The sequence below is a fragment of the Daphnia magna genome, linkage group LG2, assembly GCF_020631705.1.
Source record: "Daphnia magna isolate NIES linkage group LG2, ASM2063170v1.1, whole genome shotgun sequence".
Lineage (NCBI taxonomy): Eukaryota > Metazoa > Arthropoda > Branchiopoda > Diplostraca > Daphniidae > Daphnia > Daphnia magna.
Window position 1 is genome coordinate 9,155,602 of NC_059183.1, and position 12,322 is coordinate 9,167,923.

At 39.0% G+C, this 12,322-nt stretch overlaps 4 protein-coding genes and 1 long non-coding RNA gene across 8 annotated transcripts; 1 reads left to right on the plus strand and 4 right to left on the minus strand.

The window, feature by feature from the left end:
* Positions 1-1,172: 1,172 nt before the first annotated feature.
* On the minus strand, positions 1,173-6,376 carry LOC123469963 (E3 ubiquitin-protein ligase NEDD4-like). Of its 4 annotated transcripts, none has more exons than XM_045169343.1 (18): positions 6,143-6,376; positions 5,924-6,000; positions 5,769-5,850; positions 5,505-5,704; positions 5,230-5,434; positions 4,988-5,156; positions 4,782-4,921; positions 4,560-4,673; positions 4,339-4,404; positions 4,170-4,257; positions 3,960-4,077; positions 3,765-3,868; positions 3,575-3,699; positions 3,263-3,492; positions 2,829-3,191; positions 2,506-2,734; positions 2,258-2,427; positions 1,173-2,188 (listed from the first exon to the last, which is right to left on the minus strand). In XM_045169343.1, the coding sequence occupies exons 1-18, from the start codon at positions 6,197-6,199 to the stop codon at positions 2,086-2,088; spliced, it is 2,640 nt and encodes an 879-aa protein (XP_045025278.1). In that variant the 5' UTR covers positions 6,200-6,376; the 3' UTR covers positions 1,173-2,085. The 4 variants fall into 4 exon arrangements, with proteins under 4 accessions (XP_045025278.1, XP_045025279.1, XP_045025277.1 ...); XM_045169344.1 differs by having other exon boundaries at positions 4,988-5,141; positions 5,505-5,719; XM_045169342.1 differs by having other exon boundaries at positions 5,505-5,719.
* Positions 6,377-6,510: 134 nt separating this feature from the next.
* On the minus strand, positions 6,511-9,064 carry LOC116915816 (integral membrane protein DGCR2/IDD). Its single transcript, XM_032920947.2, is given in 9 exon segments — positions 6,511-7,291; positions 7,354-7,563; positions 7,622-7,782; positions 7,850-7,943; positions 8,014-8,043; positions 8,046-8,244; positions 8,388-8,595; positions 8,672-8,862; positions 8,920-9,064. Coding segments are annotated over 7 exon segments (1,125 nt in total). The 5' UTR covers position 8,595; positions 8,672-8,862; positions 8,920-9,064; the 3' UTR covers positions 6,511-7,067.
* Positions 9,065-9,501: 437 nt separating this feature from the next.
* Positions 9,502-10,280, plus strand: LOC116915819. Its single transcript, XR_006643254.1, has 4 exons — positions 9,502-9,659; positions 9,732-9,839; positions 10,009-10,098; positions 10,164-10,280. It is a non-coding gene; the product is annotated as an uncharacterized LOC116915819 (long non-coding RNA).
* Positions 9,726-10,934, minus strand: LOC123469966 (integral membrane protein DGCR2/IDD-like). Its single transcript, XM_045169349.1, has 5 exons — positions 10,669-10,934; positions 10,418-10,515; positions 10,286-10,352; positions 10,133-10,219; positions 9,726-10,063 (listed from the first exon to the last, which is right to left on the minus strand). Exons 1-5 carry the CDS (start codon positions 10,751-10,753, stop codon positions 9,984-9,986), a joined length of 417 nt encoding a protein of 138 aa, XP_045025284.1. The 5' UTR covers positions 10,754-10,934; the 3' UTR covers positions 9,726-9,983.
* A 213-nt stretch (positions 10,935-11,147) lies between these two features.
* Positions 11,148-12,298, minus strand: LOC123469965 (tubulin polyglutamylase complex subunit 2-like). Its single transcript, XM_045169348.1, has 5 exons — positions 12,163-12,298; positions 11,930-12,097; positions 11,720-11,854; positions 11,437-11,659; positions 11,148-11,342 (listed from the first exon to the last, which is right to left on the minus strand). Exons 1-5 carry the CDS (start codon positions 12,245-12,247, stop codon positions 11,201-11,203), a joined length of 753 nt encoding a protein of 250 aa, XP_045025283.1. The 5' UTR covers positions 12,248-12,298; the 3' UTR covers positions 11,148-11,200.
* Between the last annotated feature and the right edge of the window lie 24 nt (positions 12,299-12,322).

Here is a 12,322-nt window from a genome sequence, read left to right on the forward strand (position 1 = left end):
TGATATTTTTTCAAAATGTGTTTCACCTAGATGAGAAAACAAATTCTTCCGTTGGCACGCAATAACAACAGCCTTCGACATTTGATGATTCCGTCAATGGCCAAACTTTGGTGAAAGAAAATGAAGAAGACCATTACAACCTTTCTCCCTGTAAATGAGAAAGTAATAGCTTATCTAGTTTCAACAACTTTTTAAAAATATGTTTTATTACCATTTTTACAGCCTATGCGATCACGACAAGTCAGTGTGATGCTTGATTGGGTGAAATAGACTGCGAAAACCGTGTTAAGTCGGACACGATGGAACGTTTCGTTTCCGGTATCATTGCGGTCACAGTTCCTTTTGAGTAATTTAAAAAATGAGTTCCGACTCAATGCGCATCATTTATAGGTGCAAGGTATCCAGGGATCCAGCGCCAGCTTTATGCAACGTACTTTTTCAACTTTCTAGACTGGAAAATGCTAAAACTCAAGTTGCTTTAATCAATTAATCGATCGAATTCCATTTCATCAAGAGTTTAAACAGCCCAGAAAAGATTCGAAATGACAGATCGTACGCACCGTCTAACTCACAGAGGTAAACGAATGTGTGAAGGGCAGTGTACATCGACGTACATTATCATGCAAATTGGAAACGCAAAAGTACGTCTTTGCCGGACTCACCTACTTTTAAGGTAGAGACCTGGGCAACGCGAACGATTTGTCGTATCCTTGCCAGACTGATTTGGTACAGTTGGATTTTAACTGACCTATCAACTACTCACCTCGAGTGTAACCTAGAAAATCTTTGACTGTAAACTTACATAATTAAGCATTCAAAGAAATAATTTTGCGGATAATTGCGCACGGTTTAGAAACCTAAAATGAGAATGAACAAGCCCCAGGGTTAGTAGTACAAATCAGACAACATATAACTAGAGAGTTGTCAATTACGAAAGAAAACTGGAAAAAAAAAAGAAAAAAAGGTCCCGAACCCCGTCGTTATCAGCGCGAGTGGCAGCCATATGGTACTTCAAAAGAAGATGGAAGCATATTAATGGCGTTGAATGTAGCACCGTTTCGTTTGGCTTCTTGAATTTGGTATGATTTATACTAAACCGTCTTTTTTGTGCTCCATTAGCCGTCAATTGAATCCTGTCCCAAGAAAGTAAATGGGCCGAGTGCCATTACGTATTGAGTAAATAGCTCTCATGTATTGAATTTGGGAAGATATTTTTAAATCTTCTTATGAACGCATAAAAGTCGGGAAGGGCTTGTTATTGCTGTAAAAAAAGTAATGGAGAAACCCCCCCCCCCCCAAACGAAGAGAACCAAAATGTTAAATATGATGCGAATATGAATCATTTAATCATTTTTTTTCGTTTACCGGGAAGGAAGAAGATTAAAAAAAATTGTAATAATAAAGAAGAGGGTATACTGTATAATAATATGTATCACACTGCGTAGAATAGTCGCGACAAACTAGACCGGAAGGAAAAAAAAAAAAAGAAAAGAAAAAACAACGCACGCGGGCAAATGTCGGGATTACGTCGACGCGACGGGGCCAAAATTAAGTGATGCTGTGATTAATAATATTGCAACAATAGTACCAAACACGGGTTGGATGGAAAATAGAAAAAAAAAGAGAAGGGAAATACTTCCTTCTTCGTTTCAACTCTTAGGTGATGCTCGAAATGGCAGAAGTCGAAACCCCAGAATGAAACTCCGTGCGCTCTGCTCATGGACACACATGTGCAGGCATGTCGGAGTTCACGTTTTCTTTATAAAAAAAAAAGAGAAAGAAATAGGCAGAAGGAGAGAGAAAGATATGCAAAAAGAGATTGAAAAAAAAAAAAATACCAACTGTACACTACCCAAGGAAGGGGGAGGGATTAGCCATCCATAAGAATCGGAAACAAACAGGATCGTTTTTCGGGGCAAAGGATAGAAATCGACTAAACGACACGAACCATCGGTGGAATGAATGACCTTACACATCTTACAGTGGGAGGGAAGGAGGATATTAATTGGAACCAGAGAAACTCTACAGGAAAAAAATCAAAAACACGTGCAATCAAGAATCCCTTTCCAATAGATGAGCGGCAGTTTAATCTACGCCAGCGAATCCTTCGGATCCTTCAATGGCTTTGATCAACTTCTCTCTTAACTGTTGGTAACTCTCATAGGGTGGCAAGTCCAAACGATTGAAACTGAATTGGAGAAGCAGAACATTTCTCATTTCAATTCCATGTCAAAGAATAAATGGCTTTGAGACTTACCATGTATGAGCACGAGGAAAATTGTTTGGCGTACCCCACTTTTCGATTGTAAATGGTTGTGGGCCATTGCTTCCATACAGTTCTTTAAATCCATTCATCGGGACACGAGATGTCCCCGTAACGAATTGTAGGACACGAGAACGCATTTCCGGATTGAACGATAAAACCACCTGAAAAAGAAATGTCAAGAATTACGTTTCTATGACGCTAATAAAATAAAAAATACAACAAATTAGAGTGGCACTTACTCTCCAGAACCACTGCACCACCATGTGGTTGGCATTGTAATCGCCTTTGTAATTTGTGTGTTCTCTCCAGTCTTTGACGTCGATGGTGCCAATCCCGCACATCAATAATTCGAGTTCATTTTCATCGAAGATCTTAAGCATGGAGAGTGGGATTAAATCCTTGAAACCATCGAGGAAGGCACGCATCTGAGCCTCAACGCGAGACACAAACCTCCACTGGATCACCAAGCTGTTAACGTAAACAGTACGCAACAGTTATTAATTAGTTGAACACGTTATGGAAAGACAAGTAATTATTTTAAAAAAAATTAATATTCGCTTACTTGATGTATTCATGTTTGTTGTCATTGGTGACAGGAATATTCGTTCCGTTGGGTTTTAGCTCTCGCTGAATGGTTTTGCCAAAGCTTTCCTCGTCGACAGCAAAATTAAGATCCAACTCACTCGGATCGTTCTCTTTGATCCAAACAAGTGAGTTGAAATATTCGGTATCAACCGACTCCATATCTTTTAATTCGATGGGCTTTTCCAACATCATTTTGTAAAAGGGGCGAATGAAGAATCCATCAAGCAGTTTGCCGTGGTAAACCGCCATACCAGCTACACGGCCAATAAACTTGAAGTAGGAAAGATGATCTTCGGTACACAGTCCCGACATTGGGTTGATTTGCAACGTGTAGTTGTCCCTGCAGAGAAAATGATAAATGATGACGTCTCGATTGACACTCGTATGCATTACGACTTATTCTAAACTTACATTGCAGAATATTCAAAGAGGCCGTAGTATGGGTTGAACATTTCTTTAGAGAGAAGGAAAAACCATTCGCGAGCAACACCACCATAATCGAGTCCGACTTCACCGTCAAATTCCACCCAAAGTTTTGTCTTGAGCAGCTCTGGCCGTGCGACGGTATTGATAATTCGGTACGAGTCTTCCAGAATTGAAGCTCGATGAACTTTAATTTCAAATTTGTTGGGAATGTTTGCCTGAAGGCAAAATAAAAGAAAATTACGAACCGAAAGATAAAAATTCAACAACTACTTATTTTCTAAACAGTTGTCAATTTACTGGTTTCTTAAGTTGCGACTTGAAGAAATCGTATTTCCGCTTATAGTCGCGTGAGTATGGAACAGCCGGGCCAGCAATGTTAGGATTCGACATACGTGGGTCTTCCCACTGGGTAATTCGGGTATCTGCATGTCAAAAACGTTTTACGTCAGCCGTTTCGATTACCACCTGACGGCCACTTTCTACTTACTGTGATCGATGTAGAAGATTCTTCCATCGGAATGGATTCGTTCCTCCCAGCCTTCTGGAAGTGGCCCTAGCGCTTCTTCTTGGAAACTTTTGTTTCCAGGACTCCTGCAAGAATTTAGGTTCATTAAACTTGTTGTTATTGTTCACTATTTTTCCATTTTTTTTTAGAAACCCTACGAAAAACGTTTGGACATACTGATTCTGACGAGGTAGTGTCGACGGTCTACCCGATCTTGGGTCCACCCAAGTGGTGGCTCGTTTGTTATGATCGATAAAAAATAGTCGTCCATTCGGAGCAACCTGGACAGTCCAGCCTTATGTTGCCGAACGATTAAAATTATGAGTATTGCTACTAATTTTTCTTATTATTGTTTGTTTTTTTCGTAATGTTAAATTTTTAACGTACCTGGGGGTAAGCCATCACTATTAGGCACAACTGCAGGTCTAGTTGGAGTGGAGGACGTACCATTAGCAACCTGTTCTCCCTCAATGGTCTAAAGAATTGAAAAGCACGTCATGAGCAGGGTCAACTCTTTCCAAAAAGGGGAAGAAATAGATGCTGGTTTAAAATTTACCGTTACGGAGTGACGAGGTGACGCCGGACTAGGTCTTGGACTTCCGTTAATTTGTACCTCTCTTAACTAAAAACAAAACAGAAAAAAACAAAAACAAAACAGGATCGAGTAAATAAAAACCCGTCACGCTCCATACGACTATATACATTAGATCGCCAATCTACGTCGCATAATCTAGCTGTCTCTACGACTGTAGCAATGCACAGAGAGGATAGGCAAACCTGTTCATCGCCCTCTGCAGTTTCATCCCAATACTCATCGTATTCATCATCATCATCTAGCTCATCATCGTCATCAAAATAATCATCAAGTTCATCATCTTCATACTCATCCTCCTCAAATAGTTTCATTATTTTCCGAAGAAGCATGCAGAAGAAAGAGCCAGATTTTATAAGTTCATTAAAATGTAAACGGTCACCCAAGAAGAACGAGATTTACTGTACCTGATCAGCAATACCGGCGGCTGCATCTAATCCAGCTTGAAGTGGATGGGCATCGTCCGATATGTGATAGCGACGTTGCATATCTGACCCAGCTGTTTCGAGGTTACGTTCGCGTGCCAATTGCTGCTCCTGAATCACGGCTTTTATGAGAAAAAAATTCTTGGTGATTTTTGTGACATAACAAGCTTTACATGCATCTCCCTTACCCGGCTGGATAGACGGTCTCTCCCATTGAGTGGTGCGAGCAATGTGATTCACGTAATAGGTTCGCCCGTTAGCATCTTGACGTTCTTCCCAACCAGAAGGTAGAGGGGCCGACTGCGTCGTGGCGTTGGCTACTTCTGGAGTGGAAGAGCTTCCCTGAACGTAAATGGGCTGTATTGCAGAAATATCATTAAATGGGCAGTCAAGCACCAATACACAAATTCTATGAAGAAATCCTATTTACCCTGGCGGGCTGCTCTACTTGTGCCTGACCAACACTGGTGCCCCCATCTGTCGAGTCTACCATTTCCCAACCGGGTTCGGGATCCTGACTTTGCGGTTCTGTGGCAGCGGGCAAAGCGGTGGCTACCGTACTTTCCGAGACTTCATTTGGATCAGGGATGTATGCATGGTATAGTTGGAGATGTCCTTTGACCTTGGAGCGAGCACTTCGAAAATAAACACAAAAAGATTGTAGGTGGGACGGAAAATATAACAAATACGTCAATGTAAACGGACCTTCGTGGTCGAAGAATGTAATATTTTCTGGGTATGCTTGTATCAGGAAGTTCCTTAGGAAGTCCTACTAATGGAAGTTCCACCATTCCAAGGAAGTCATCTCGTGTCAAGCGATTTTCATCAAACACTTCCATCACTAGCTTATGCTCTGAAGGTTTAACACGAAAGATAAATTCTTCATCCCATTTTGGATTTAATGTCTGCAAGAATAAATTCTTAACTTTAAAATAAAACATTAGTAATTCCTTCTTGATTTCAACTTACCCTCTTCTTCGTTTTTGTTAACACTGAATCAATCACTTGCTCTCCATTAGTTGCCACCAAGTCAATTCTTACATAAGGATCACTAAATTTCAAGGAAAATCATGAGCCAACAAAATTTGAAAAACAGAAAGATATTTCATATCAAAATTTATTACCTTGCACCAAATATGTCTTTCTTACAAAGGTTATGTCCAGCAATTACGCGTAAACGAAGTAAACTTGTAGGCTCAGGCTAAACAAACAAACAAAAATTATACAAACTACTAAACAAACAAACCTTCTTTAAAAAAAAAAGACAGTAAAACAATCTGCATCCGACCAGATCTGTCCAGCTCAAAAAATTTCTTTTTCAGAATCACTACATATACACGTACCATTGCGTTATTAAGCCCACTATTAGGCTCATAACCATAGACACGAGTTTCGGCCATACAAATTTTTCTTATCTTGTTACTTTACGGTGATAAAACCTTTCGTAGCTTGGGCAACTTTTCAGATTTAAAAATTGCACCAATTGTTCGAAAAATGTAGTCTTCACGCCCAACGCACAATGCACAGAACAAGAACAGGAGAGCAGACAAACTGACTGACGACAAGTCGTCCGCGGAGAATTGATGAAAATCAGCTGGTCAAAGTCACGTGACTCATCGATTGCGACGAAGCGACAAAAAAGCTCCGGTTACAAGCGCTTAAAAAACCGTCTTAAATTAAAACGAAAAACAAAACAAAAAACAAACAAAAGTACACTTCAACTCAATTTATTTGTTTGTTCGAAAGTGGTCGGCAGTAGACATTAGACTACCATTACAATTCTGAAATTAGGGGGCGTGATTAAATAGCACGAGAAATCTGCTCTACAAGCACCTACCGTCACCGGCTGGATTGCCATGAGGATTATTAATGACGTATGTGCCCATCAATAGGTGACTGTGATTTTCGAATCCCTATTCTACGAACTTGCTTTACATAATCGAAACATTGTAACGAAGGTTATCAATGTTTCGGGAAAGAAAACCTTATAAATCATAATTAATGAAAAATTTTCAAGTAGAAAATTACCTAAATGATAAACAAAATGTTAACCACGTGAAGGCCTTTGAAAAAAAAAATACATGGAGAAGCCCCACATAGTCGCATTAAAAAAAAAGAAATGCGAGTAAAAAAGAGACAACGAGAGCAGAATCAATACATAAACAGTCAAACGAGATCTTCTAGACTGAAGTAGCAGATTTTTTTTTTTTTTTACTAAATACTGCTTTAGGTAGATACTTGATGCTGCTATAGGATTAGTAGACAAAATCAATGAGAGCCAAGATGGACAATTGATGCGGCAGATGAAGAGGAAGAAGTGCTCAAAGTCCCAGGTTGGACGTGGCTCGAACTGCTTGTGCAGCTGCTTGTATCTGAGCAGTCCAGGGCAAGTTGTAGGCTGAATCGTTGAATGGCAACTTCGGCTGGGGAACGTTCTCTTGGTAGGTTCAAACTGTTCCTCCATTGAGCAGAAGGAAGCTCGTCCCCATCTTCTGTTAAGATGGTTTAAAATTCAACGGCTGTACCGTTTTCTAGGCTTAAAAACTGATCTTACCTCTGACTGGTGAGAAGTTTTCTTCGATCTCGTTCATAGCTGGAGTGGAAATAGAGGCAAGAACTTCGGCGTAGCTAGGCGGAGGAGTACCAGCGTCCAAAAAATCGCCGGAATCTAATGTATCATTGCTCCGTCGCACCAACGATACGTGACTGAGTGGCGCGTCATTCACCAAATCATTTGACGGAGCCGATGGAACAGCTAAAAGACCTATAAATGTAATGCTTACAATAATGCTGTTGATTATGCTTTGTTTGCATTTGTTCACTTGTTGTTTCACGAATGGTTTCGTGATCTTCAATTGTTAGACGGTTCGTTGGATTTTCAGAGTATGGTGGCGGATAATCTGTAGCAGATGAACTAGGTAGTTTCCACATCACACACATTGGAGATTGATGCTCCCCAAGATTTATCAATGGTTGGGGTTGTCTTTTTGAGAGTAATGAGTCATCAATTAAAGATGGATTCTTGTGTACAACATGCCCAATACTACTACCTGCTCAAATGCCCAGTACTACTTGTAAGGTCTCCATGGTCATAACTAACTATGCTACTAGATGGAATTGTGTCACCTTCCATCTCATGGCAAGCTAATGTGGTAAAAGTAACATTTTGCTTTTGACAATGTTTTAAAAATTATAAATTAATCATTCTAATTACCTGAGTGCCTCCGTGCACGTCGTCTTTTAAACGATAAAAAAGGAAAACTAGCAGAGCAAGTGAAAGTACAGCAGTTATGGCAGTTGCAACTAAACGGAAACCCAAATCACCACCAATCCAGGTGTCACCTCCCCAGGTGACATCCACTGAGCCTTCATCGTTTCCCCCTTCAGTGTTGTCCAAACAAATAAATTCACAGCAAGAACTTCCAATTCTGAAGGATTTGCAATCCTGGAAAATATTCATACAGAAATGTTGAAATGAAAAGGTGTTTGAAATTCAAAAAAATTTATTAAAAAATATCTTTAAGCTAAAGTTAGTCTTATATTATTTCATATAAAATTTTCAATTAAAATCAAATTGTTCACAGGCACCTTGGGAGCAGCACACAAAACAGCCTGGCACCATTTTGGTTTTCCTCCATCACAAAGACAGACTGTACATGAATCAGGACCTGGAACATAATGATTCCCACCAGTGATTGTCCTTCCATTAATATCTTGGCAGCTCTCTCCAAAAACTCCAATTTCATCCTCCTGTGAGCTATCAGGAGTGGCAACAAGGAACCTTTCACCAGGCATTCTAAAGTTGTTGTGTGTAAATATTTATTAAAACCAGCACTAGTTTCCTCTAAGAATTAATTGGCTAAGCAGTTTACCTGGGAATCACGTCACGCCAAGTCACGAAAAGAATAGGATAGCAATATTTTCCTGTTTGTCAATTTATCCAGTTTTCAAATTGCAGGTCGACTCGGGAACTTGACTTTGAAAAGTTAGATAGTAACAAAGCCATATAGAGTATTAAGGTACTCTATTTTGTAAATAAACCGCCTCACGTGAAAGAAAAAATCTAAAAATTATTTTTGGCGGTGATAACAATCACTTTGATAAGAACACTTTATCGTACGGCAGGTATAATCCAGATAACCATGAGTATACCGCAGCGTTCAGCTCGCTAAAACGACTGACACTGCTTATTAAGAAATGGAACTGGGTAGATAAACAAATGCAAGACCTGACGACTGACCTGCCACCTAGATCGTACAGATGCTAGATCTACACCACAGGAAGTCGTGGGTTGATCATGGGTATGGCAATGTCTTTTACCCCGTAGAGCCATCAAACTTTTTTCATACAAAGATGGAAAGGAATGCAAAGGCAATAAACACGTTTCTAGATCTAAAAATTCAGACCTTCCATCGAAAAAGACAATAAACTTTTTACAAACTTGTGTTGTTTGTTTCTTTCAAAGATGCATGTAGCCATGTTTCCGGTATTAGTAGATCGATGTTTTCTTCTCTCTCACACTAATTAATTATAAAGCCATACAAATAATGCCCTTAAATAATAATTTTTTTACATTTTAGACATCATAGATCATGAAGGATAGGATAGATATTACATACCAATATTTTATTTTTTTATTTTTTTATATACAGACTAAAACTTTTTCCGATTTTGTTCTTTTGTGTTTTTAGTTCGGCGCCGTAAAAATGCGTGCCAAGCTTGGCAAAATTTTATGGCTGTGCATGGGTAGTAGATGTAAACAATACGCACCAGACCATTTTCAGTAGTGTCTACATTTACTCTGCGCCCAACCTTTGAAGCCGATGTTTGAAGAAAGCTTATCCTTTCACGCTTTCAGTGGTGGGTGTATTATATTTTTGGATCTCGTATTTCCTAACGCCTAAAATACTAAAGAAGTAACCCTAATTCTAGCTATACGAAGTTTATTGAAAACGGATATATAATAACGGAGCTACACACCATTTGACGCTCTTCATATCGTCATTATTCCCTAAGGAACACAATACGCCCAACAGAAGGGTACAAAGACCGCATTTTTCTAGAAACGTGATAAATAGTATAATAGGACAATCATAATGTTATAATAATTATCGAGTAATAGATTGGCTTAAAATATTCAGAATTAACGGGAACGAGATTCATGCAAACTTAATATTAACACATCTAAATCTTCACTTTCTTTTCGTAGATGGACGAATGGTCGACTAATGCCACATCAGCGTCAGACTTGTTCAGCAATGTGCCTGAAGTTTTAAATAAATAGTTATTTATGGATGAGGTAAGACAAAGTTGCTTTTTCACAGAACTGTCACCTGTTGCCATTTTACGGTTCTTTCTATGCAGGTAATAGACAAATATACCAATCATCAGTAGGGAGAGTAAGCAGAAGCCACATATGACTGAATGCAATAATAACATTAGTTCTTGTGTTTTCAAATAAACTTTATGTTTTTCATCAAACTAACCTTCGACAACTCTATCCATACATATGAATTCACAGCAAGATTTTCCTGTAGTATAGAATAAGCAATCCTGAAAAAATTACCAAGACAAGAGATTAGTTATTGAAATTTCATAAAGTTAATAGAAAATGTAACCTCTGAAGCTGCACAACGAACAGCCTGACACCAAAGATTTTTCCCATGTTCACAAAGACATAAAACGCAAGGGTCCGAGCCGGGAATGTAAGTGCTTCCTGTAGTTTCAGGAGAGAAAATGTATATACATATATATTAAAAAAAAAAAAAAAAAAAAAAAAAACAATAACAAAATAAACAAACTACGAGACACGCAAAAGTACGGCAAGCCAAGCTTTTGGTGTAATGAATAAATACTCTTAGTTATGTACCTGATGGAATAGTAACGTTTTGAAAGTCTAAGCAGTGGTCTTCTACGTGATTTATGTTTTTATGTCCGTCCATCACTGTAATCATTCTGGTAAATCCGATTTTTCAGTTGCGTTAATTAAACAAACTGTCGAGGGAGACAACAATAACCTCCATTTTGCTGTGCTTACTGTCCATGCCATCTAGCTGCGTGAATCTGTATTACGCAATCTGGAACAACGTGTTATCGCTACGCAACACACACATATCTCGGGCTACGATGTTTATGGTAGCACAGTTCCTCCCTCGTTCGGTCTTCCCCCTACAAACCCAGTGGCCTACTGCGCACTTGCGGATATGGTCTAAACTAGTGCCTACATTCTGGTGTCTGCGCAGACGGTCAATGGATCGTGACTTTAAATATTTATGCAACGGTTTTTTAATGAAAACAACCAGTCGTCTTCCTATACATTGAGTATAAATCAAATATACCAGTTTGCAATTGGCGATAGTCTATTACGACACCCAGTTTATTGCTATGTCCTTCCTCCACGTTTACAAATAATTATCTTGGTGTTTTGTTTGCTTTGAAAATGCTCTTATCGAGTACGTTGACTGGATAAGCAGTCCGATTTTCCGTTTCCTCTGATTTCCAGTTGGGATGGGAAAGGTATGGCGCGAAGTAGGCATACAATTGCTGTAATAAAAATTTAAGTTAACATTAATAATAAGATATTGCGGAAATGGAATCGACAAAAGTAAAGCCTGTATGCAAACTACAGGCTCCATACGGCTTGTTAACAATAAAGTGCATGAAGGTCGTTGATACTTTGTTCCAGTAAGAAAGTTCCATTTTCAGGTGGACTAGTGGCCAATCAGGCAGGCCCATATAAAGCAACATAAGACGGAGATAAGCGGTTAGACTTTCGGCTATTTGATGTAGTTGCCCTTGACTACTCAGGTAATGAACTGAGCTGTTCATCGTGCCTTTTGTTATCAGCAGAACGACACTTCCTATGTCGATAGAACAATCTTAGATTTTCTTCTTTTCGTGTTCCTTTCGAACGGGCTTACCTTGAGAAAAATTGGTATCAATTACAAACAAACGCGTAGATCCATCATATTTATCAGGGCTTTTAAAAGGCTCATTGACCGGACACAACTCCGTAAGTACGTTGATATGCATTTTCCCCACAGGATAATTATGATCTGAACAGAACGTTGAAATCAGTGATTCAACAAAAAGTGATTAAAAATTAACTTTTCACTTTATACTTTACCCACCAGCTATGCGAAATTTCCAGGTTAATTCAAATCCGTTGGAAGCTAAGTAAAAATTCTTAACCTCATCGGGCAATAAAATGGAATGCAACTGCTCCCAATGTAGCAAAGCAAGAGTCTCGCAGCCATATTTCTCGTCCAATTTCAAATCGACTATCCCTTGTATTGACTCTATTGTAATTAGTAGAAAACAGGAGTAAAAGATATTACACATGTTCGTTAAAGCGGTTACTTACGCAAATATGTGCTCAAGTCCAACGTTAAATAGCGGTAAAAATCACTTCGCAACTGATCGTTGAAATTTGCAACCGGATAAGCCATCCCACTAACAGAGGTATCAACATTTTCAGGTGTCCATGGTAACCTAGTGTGAAACAAAATGCGAAGCCTATAAAG